Raw genomic sequence first — 9,397 nt, forward strand, 5'->3', positions numbered from 1 at the left:
GTAGCCCAGCCCAAAACCTTAGCACCATAAAGCCAAGCTGGAACACAACCTTTGATCGCCAACACTCTGTGGAGAGAGGTACGCTCAGACACCGGGAGTCATTCACACGAACACTATGAGAATACAGGTTACACTAAAGAACTATATAAGGTCATAAACATCAAAGCATTCATATACAACTCATATATGGCCTTCATCTTGGCATTATAAAGTCAGGACGTTTTAAAAATGAACACTTTTTTTTTTTAGCTAAAAAGGCTAAAATAGAAAACTTAAATTTTTCTGAGATAATGAAATAATATGAAAATATATGTTTTTTTTTTTATGAGGTGGCAATTTCAGAAAAAAAAAAGCATGGAAATCCACCCCCAAACCTAAAATATTAGTGGGGTATAGATCATTCATATATATATATATATATATATATATATATATATATATATATATATATATATATATATATTATGAATGAGATACAAATGTATTCATATAATTTTGCCACCAATTTGGCAAAAAATTTATTATCCATGAGAGCCTATGTATTGCCATAAGAGTACATTAATATATTCATTTAAATCCACAGAGGTTTGTGGAAACTGAAAAAAAAAAAAAAAAAAAAAATTATAAATCCATGAAAATAACCCCACATTCTTCATTATAGTAATAAAAAGGGTGATATTAATGTCAAAATATGATAATCTTCTAAAACACACTGTGGCCTGTTTGACCATCAACAGCCTTTTAAAAATCTACATAGTTCTGAACTTTTTTCCATTAAATACTGTATGAAACTCAAAAAAAATTGTAATGTGTGTGTGTGTGTATATATATATATATATATATATATATATATATATATATATATATATATATACACACAACATTTTATAGTGTAGAAAAAAATGAAAGGAGAATAATGATATTTAGTGCGGACGCAAAGCAGATGTTTGGCAATTTTATATGCAATAAAACAATGATATAATTCCAATATATATCAACAAAATACAGCAAATAAATTTAGGTTAACATATTCAGACAAAACGAAACACAAAATTTCGAACAATTCATATAAATGTGCCCCTTTTCAAAATTTGCTGAAAAGTGGGAGCCATTGCACTTTGGATCATCGGAGGAATACAGCATTAATTAAAAGTTTCTGGAATCAGCAAAGACAACAATGAAACTTGTAAAAGCCTCATCCAGGGAAAGTATGCGATCTAAAGTCATAACGACCATAAAGATGCATTCCCTGAAGGATAAGGGGAATTATGGGAGAGCCTCCACCATTCTTATCTCAACATAAATAATGTATCTTAAAAGTTAATCATTAACATCTAAGCCATGAAACATTCAGAAGCCATAAAAAGCATGTTTTTTGTCCTCCCGATCATTGCTTAAGGAACTTGAGAACTGTTGCCGAGTCGCTGCTTGTCGCCTGCTGTATTTTGGTGGAGTTGGCCGTGACATCACTGACAGATATGCCACGATAAATCAACAAGGCAAAGCAGCATAAATTACAGTCAATCTCTTGCATTCCTAAGCCCGTCTCTCTACATTTGTGTAAAGTTTCTATTAGGTAGATCTTGTTAAATGTCTCTTTTTTCCAGAATGCACTGGAGAGGTTTAGAAAAGGTAGTAAGTCTCAAATCACGCTTGGGACAGCGCACACCAGGAATTCTGTGGGGCGATGGACATCGGGGTGTATGTGTAGTCTTCATATTTGATGTCCACATGTCCTGAACTGGTACTGTCCAACTGTGTCGATGCCTTATAAAGAACAAAGAGAGATATTGTTAGATGCCCAAACTGAGCTTAACAGTAGATGGGCTATTTTTAAAGCGACAGTTCGCCCAAAATTTAAGTTGAGTAAATCATGACAGAATTTCCATGTCGTTCCAATGCAAAGTGTTAGCGAATTTAAAAGTGAATGATGTTGTATTGGACTTGGAGAAAACAGCTGGAAAATTGTTCAAAATCTGTGTCCCATTTGAAGATAGAAAGTCATCACAGGTTTTGAACAAGAGTTCCAACTTTAAACAAACAAGGTTTCAAAAGGTTTCAAGATTTCATCATCCAAAGAACCTTTTGTCCAATGGAAAGGTTCAATGAAGGATAAAAGGTTCTTCATGAAACCTCTGATGCCAATAAACTTTATTTTTAGAGCGAATATGAACTCCGGAATAAATCATTTATCTATCCCATCTTTGATATTTGCCTTTCAGCGACGGTGACATTTACAAAGAAAGAATACAGTTCAGTCAATCACATGAGTACATACTTGTGCGACTGAGACAACAGTTTGGCCTGCGTACGGCGAAGCTGCGATATTGGGTTCGCTCTTGATTGTAGAGGCGTTCTCTGATGCAGGCAATGAAGTGGGAGACGCAGCGCCAGACACTGTTGACCCTGAAGACAAACAGAACAAAATGTGACTGACAGCCACAATAAAGGAACAGCACACTGGACAGGTTATTTTATAGGTTATAGCAAATGACAATTAATGGTGTCAAACATTGGCTGCCGTTTGTCCTGGTAAAACACACACACACCTCATGTCGACTAAATGCAGAGAAAAGTGCACTCTCTCTCTCTCTTTCACTCCCCTTTCCCTCCCTTTACTCTCTCGCTCACCCCATATTTCTCTCCACACATTCTCTGACTCACTCACTCCCACACTTCCATCCAAATCACTCATGCCTGCTTTCGTCTAAAAAATGAGCCTTTTAAAAAAAAAAAACATCGCTTTTAAAATGCTTTTCTCAACTCTTACCTGAGGATGCTTTGGTTTTGGGCATCTTTGGTTTGCGTTTTCTCGTCTGAATGCTTTCTTTCTTCATTGCTAATGGCCTTGGTATCTAAAACAAGAGTACAGTAGAAGCATTATAATTTAACTATGACCGATTATTCATTATGCAATTACTCAAGAGTTGGGGGTTTAGTTATAATGGCGGTTGAACTGGGTGAGAATATGGGTCTTGTTGTTGCAGTGGTAACTAGATTATATTTCCCTTTTTCTTGTGAGAGTCAGTTTGGCAGCGGTGAGTTTATAAAACACTAGTTTACTGATCAACTCCCCTTCCTTTCTTCATTCTCATTCTCTTCCGATAAAACACACCTATGACCTCAGTATCACGTGGACTTCAGGTTTGCACACACATACCCGGGCTGACGTGCTCATACACACAGCATGCACCCTCCCAAATCGAGCTCTAGTAAGAAATATCAGTCTTGTGTGGCACAGTAATGCCGACTGAATCACACACTCACCCCGTGGAGCTTCATGTACAGTCCACAGGCGTTGCAGACGGGCTCTCCCTCTGCGTTTCTCCTCCACAGCGTGGTCGTACTGGTGTGACAGTTAGTGCAACACAGACCTGCTCGTCGTGACGTGCTTTGCTGCGGAGACAAACATACAGAATTTAAGGGAAGTGATAAATATGGCAGACTTTGATATAATTTTACAGAGCTGAAGAGAGGAATTGAGACAGGGGATGAAAGAAATAAAAAAATACCCCTCAAACAAAAGGGGAGATCAATGAAAAAACCTTGAATCACAAATGTGTTAAAAAAAAAACATTTTGCACTGGCTTAGATATGTAAATGTATTATACAGCATTTATTTTCAATGCAAGCAACCATGGTCTTAAATAATAGAGAAAATGGATGGGGACTCTGTGACCAGGCCTGCAATATTCACTCCAAGCATCATTTTATCAATTCAAAGGGGGATTTTAAAAGTAGCTACACATCATTAATATTCTTCTAGAGAAAGAATGAAGCTTCTCAGCTGAAATTCAGCATAAAGTTTGGCGTTGTTTTGAGTTTTGCGCTGCTTGGGCTAAAAACAGTCCGACCCAAGGACAAGGTCATGAATGCAAAAATGAAAACAGAGAGGTAGAGACGAGTGAGAGAATTGTGTGTGAGAGAGTTATAAAGAGAATGTGTATGTGTGCGTGAGAGAGAGAGAGAGAGAGAGTGAGAGAAAGAGAGGGAGAGAGAGAGAATCCTGGGAAACAGGACAGCAGTGAAGGCTTTGCTGAATTTCTCTCTTTCAATGGCCTTCCCCAGTATACTGACCCTGAGATCAACCCACTGCCCTCTTAACATGAACATAAATAAGCAAAAATAATTTCATAAAAGTTTCAGCTAGGTATTTCCAAAAAATAAAAAAATAAAAAAAGGGAAAAAAATAAGGATATTTTACACTTTTCCTTCTAAGACTGAACTCTTTATTTGACTTAAAAAAAAAAATAATAATTTAAAGTTTTTGCCAATGAGGAATAGGCCTACTTTAAATTAAAAATTATTTGTCTGGAAATTTAGAAGAAAATTTTGCTTCACGTTTTAACATCTAAATCAGATGGTTGAATTATATTATTTAATATGACTGTATAAATCATTATTTAATTGAATAAATGTTTATATCACGTCAAACCAAAGCAAGTCATTTTAAAGGGTCAGCAGGTAGAAATAAATGTTTAAATTTACACTCGGCACCTGCTGACTTTTTACAATGTTGCATTGGAAAAGTTCGTGTTAAACCTAAACAAACAAACAAAAAAGAAGTTATTGACGATAATTAACAAATGGCTATTCACCAGGCGTTTCTGTGGTTTGATGAGAGGTCGATTGATGCCGTTCATCTTGTGGTAGAGGCCGCACGCGTTGCACAGGTAATGTCCGGTCCCGTCTCTCCTCCACAGCGGCGTCGAGATGGAGCCGCAGTTCACACACTCACGCCCTTCACCCGGCAGCTCTTCCAGCATGTCTGAAAGGACATACAGTTCGTTTTTAATGCATTTGCCAAGGTTTTGTTCTAGGTTCAGGATGATTTATAAGAGGACAGTGTTCGTTAAAATCATTAAATACAACTCGAGACGAAATAATTGTTAAAGGGATCTATCAGTGATGGGATGTTTTCAAGATGTAGCCTAACTTGTCATTTTTGCTGTTTCTTCCTGTTTTATTTTTCTAAAAGGCCAAATATCAATCAACTTAAATGGACAAAATAATGAACGATGTATATTGATCAGAAATCATTTAGACGCTGCGTGTCTTTAAATATGCGCCGTTCCCACTTTAAATCGGTGACTTCCTATGTTCTGTCCCACAAACATTTATTTACGTGTTCCGCAATTTCCGACTAAATTTAAACATTTTAAAATATGTTCAAATTTAGGCGTAGCTATACCTTTCAAAAGTAATAGGGCTCACTCTAACATTTTATGTATTTGTAGTATATATGATTTGTTTATATAAAGGGAGTGTTCTAAAAAGTTTGCGCATATAAAACAAAATATTGTCTAATTCAAATAGGGAGAATGCTCAGATAGGCCTATAATTATTATTTTCATATATCCAATATGTTCACATTTGCTCAAATAAATTAAATTAAATAACTAAACTCTAGAAAAAGCCTAATGTGTTATACAAGTTGTTTTTCATATTTTGAAGCCCTGTAAAAACTCAACACTTTGGATTGATTCACCTATAGGGGAGGCCTGGTGTTTTCTGAGCATCAGCGGTATGGAATGTGACAAAACTCTAGACGGAATGAAGAATGGATTAATAAGAGAAAATCCAGGGTCACTGGAGTGTCTATTAGGGCGGCTGACGAGGCACGAGGGCCTCAGGCGAGAGGAATGTCAATGGGGCTCTTATCAGTGTTAAAGATCCAGGGGTCACCGATCAATCAAGATAATGACACGTGACGCTCTCCAACAATTTATTTCAAATAAGATGTGCGTATTAATAATCTTTCTAAAACTATGTGTTGTCATTTAGCAGTTGAAAATGTCTGGGCTATCTAATAATGTTGAGTTTTTCCTGATGGACCGCTGTACTCTAAAATGCAGCTTTACTCAAGTTTAATAAACATTTGTCGTAGCAAAACAACAGAATACGCAACTGCTCAATATCAAACGCATGAGCCTTGTGTAAGCCCGAATAAATCGCCCTCGGTTGTAGAGAGAAATGTGACGTTTTATGGACTATCAAAGAACATGCGTCCGTCTTAAGCGCTGAGCTTCAAAGGGAACGGCCGCTAAATGTGTATCTGCCTGCAATGGTCTGTTTAGAAAAGTTTGATCAAGGTGACAGTAGCTTGGATAGTTCTCACAATTATGAGGTGTGCACGGGACCCTTTCATCAATCCACAAGTGGACAGACAAAAGCGGGGAATTAAATTAACATTTAAATGATTGCATTGCCCATTGAAATATGTGTATTATAGTGGAATAAGATCAAGTTTTGTTTTGATAAGGTTTTGTAATGTGCCTGTGCACCCTAACCAAGCTGGTATTCGAGTGCCTTCTAACAACGATAGTCTAACATAAACACCAAGACAGCAATAAATAACCCTGAAAACCACTGCTATAAATTGTGAGATCACAGCATTAAACGAAACCCCCTCCATTCCAGCCATTTTTTTTTTTTGCCTGCTGACTAGAAAGATGGATTTTAAACTATTGCCAAATAGCGACCTAAATGTAATAACTAACTTTAAATAGGACATTTGTGCAAAAGGATAGAACAGAATCCTAAACGAAATTGTTTTAGAAGCGCGTTAAAGTGATGCACTGTTTTGTCAGTGTTTTGTTAGTGTATACACCATAGAGAAACAATAACTATTGTGACGAATAATCTTACCTAAGCTGGACCTCCTTCCCGGTAGCGTTCCCTGGCGTCCCTGAAGACCGATCATTCCGCCATCGAAGGGCCCTGGCGTCCATGAGGTTGCCATCTCTGGGCTCATGTAGGCCGCATAGGGACTGGAGTACGAGCCACCGACGGAGCGCACCAGCGCACTTCCATATTGATCCGCCCGGCCGCTGTTACCCAACACCAGCGGATTCTGGTACGAGGCGTCCCTGCCGGTGCTGCTGCTTACAGGCGGGCTGTGCGAATAAGAGAAACCGGGAGGAGGATGAGGGCTGCCCGGGTTGAAAGAGGAATTCTCCGTGCCAGTCTGTGGCCAGCCGTGGTGACTGCCGAGCCCGTGGGCTTGATGCGTGGACTCACACGTCTGTAGGTAGGGCAGGGTCTGGAGCATGGCAGGGACACGGGTGGTGGGCACATACACAGGTGAGCTGGCGGACGGATGGATGTAGTTCCCGGAATCGTGTGCGTAGGGGGACGGGTTGGAAGATAAAGCCATCGAATACATAATGTAGACTATCCAATGACTAAGCTATCCTTTAAAGTTGTGAAATCTTAAAATTAGCACAAATTGCAGTGAAAGTCTCGGTAAAGTCCCCCCTAAAAAATCTCCAATGCAACTGTTCCGTGAGCAGCGGCCTCAGGAAAAGAAAATCACTCCTAATAAAAAAAACAAAAACAACAAATCATATTATTTTCGCAGAATTAGATGGCCTAAGGTTTAGAAAAGAAGGAGAATAAAAATGACTTCAGTGAAACACATAGATACATTGTTATGGACTAACAGCATGCTATTCCAACGTTAAGTCGAAACTTAAAATAAGTCGAACTTTATAAAGAATCATAAACTGTAGGAAAAACAAAATACATCGGCTATTGGCTAGGCTACAGTCAAGATGGACAAATCGTTATAATTGTCATGATTTTTCGGTTATCTGTATCTTTAGATTTGTATTTAATATACTAAAATGTAATTAATTAGCCTACTGTCCATATCTTTACATAGGGATATAAATAATTATCAGCAGCAGTCTCAGATATCCTGGGAAAACTCTATACCAGACCATTTAATCATCTGTGGGGATCGAATCAATCCGCACTGTAATCTCTCTAACATCTATATTTTTATCATTGAAAACGCAGATTACATAAAAACGTTGATAGCTGTAAGGAAAGGGTTTATATAATTTCATCCAAGAGCTCTCGCTGTATTATCTCACCAGATAAGGAGAGTCAGTGATAAAGTCAGGAACCCTCTTTTCCAAGTGACTTGATTTAATATCGCCGTGGAAGTTCCCACTCTCTTCTTTCTTCTTGATTTTAGCCCAGAATCCAAACTTCAACGAGTCGGCGACACACAGAAAACTTGTAGCTGTCCTCTCCGCGTTTGGACGTGTCTCTGTGCCTTGTCTGTATCTGGAGATAGCTGCTGCTGCAGATAATGCCTAATATAACTGTTCTCTGATTTGCTCTCTACTTTACTGCGAGTTATTTGTAAGAGCAGAACCACGTGACGCGCTCCAAAGGTAGGACCCACGGAGGAGGAGAAGAACGAGGGATAAACTAGATGTTGTGTTGCGGAGGAGGGGTGTGCTCCTACCTGTACGATCTATATTTGCTGAGTCCACTGTATTTTAAACGATTGTGTTTTTAAGTCGATGAAAGTTCACTTTTAAAATACATCTAAAGCTGTTGGAAAATTGCTTAGATTGAAGCACCAAAGCAACTATGATCAGCAGAAAAATCACACATTATTCTATAGTGCTTTAAACTATTGGTTATATTTACTTGTTATAATTTTACTAATTTATTTTAAATAATTTAAATGAGTCTAAATACGTTTCAAACAATACCAAAGCACTGGAGTAATACGCGTTTTTCTCGCGCTACTGTGCACACTGTGGATTTTGTTTGTACTTTCTTGTAAAATAAAAATGTTGCAGTAAAATAACCATAGCTGTCTGTGAGAGAACGTAAAGCTCAATTTTATGACCCGATAAATCTGGATGTGTTCTCTATAAAAGCTGTAGAGAGATAAGAGATACGAGCGACAGCTTATGACGAGACAACAATAATCACACTCATTATACTCAGTTGGAAATATTGTTATCTTAGCGGTATTGTTAGAGTTATCACCCCTCCCCCCTTTTCGGATAAAAATAGAGTTTTAAATATGTATGTAAATAAATAAATTTATAACACGTGCTAATGTAAAGATAACACTCAGTAATAAAATTTCAAATAAAAGTGCATCGATTAGCCAAAGCAATAATAAGGGATGATACAAAATTCCAAACGCACATTTTAGATTTATTTATACAAGGGTTGATTAACGAAAAGCTCTTCTGTGCAAATAAATTGGCTCAACAATATCAAATAGGGATTTCACTTCTCAGATAGGCCTATTCAAGTAGGCTTAACCAAATGTTTTAAATTTCTCTTAAATTTCAGAAAGGTGGTCGCCAATCAGTCTCCTCGACAGGCCGCTGATAATGAGATTAATAAGTGATGTTGCGACCTGTGAACTCATTGCTCGCGCCACAAACGCGTGGAGAGGACAATTGAGCACACACCCTGTCTGCAGTGAGGGAGCCAGCGACTGTTTGATCACTGGAGAACCTACACGGGTTAAACAAATCCCCCTTCACCTCTCAGGCGTTTCATTTGATCAGATCCATCTTTACCTGAGAGTAAATCACCACAGAGGATTTTCAATTGAAGCCGTTTGGTTTTGTCAATT

General features: G+C 38.0%; 1 protein-coding gene across 1 annotated transcript; it reads right to left on the bottom strand.

The window, feature by feature from the left end:
- Positions 1–940: 940 nt before the first annotated feature.
- LOC113041146 (transcription factor GATA-5-like) lies at positions 941–8,133 on the bottom strand. Its single transcript, XM_026199512.1, has 7 exons — positions 7,878–8,133; positions 6,649–7,317; positions 4,599–4,768; positions 3,268–3,396; positions 2,771–2,855; positions 2,279–2,406; positions 941–1,767 (listed from the first exon to the last, which is right to left on the bottom strand). The coding sequence occupies exons 2-7, from the start codon at positions 7,163–7,165 to the stop codon at positions 1,648–1,650; spliced, it is 1,149 nt and encodes a 382-aa protein (XP_026055297.1). The 5' UTR covers positions 7,166–7,317; positions 7,878–8,133; the 3' UTR covers positions 941–1,647.
- Between the last annotated feature and the right edge of the window lie 1,264 nt (positions 8,134–9,397).

This window comes from Carassius auratus, chromosome 23, assembly GCF_003368295.1.
Source record: "Carassius auratus strain Wakin chromosome 23, ASM336829v1, whole genome shotgun sequence".
NCBI lineage: Eukaryota > Metazoa > Chordata > Actinopteri > Cypriniformes > Cyprinidae > Carassius > Carassius auratus.

Excerpts from the sequence above, each read along its gene's own strand:
- LOC113041146 (XM_026199512.1), bottom strand. The coding sequence starts at position 7,165 with ATGTATTCGATGGCTTTATCTTCCAACCCGTCCCCCTACGCACACGAT. Across the intron at positions 3,397-4,598 it reads TCAAACCACAGAAACGCCTG|CAAAGCACGTCACGACGAGC; the intron begins GTGAATAGCCAT and ends TTGTCTCCGCAG. Across the intron at positions 2,856-3,267 it reads TGTACATGAAGCTCCACGGG|ATACCAAGGCCATTAGCAAT; the intron begins GTGAGTGTGTGA and ends CTCTTGTTTTAG.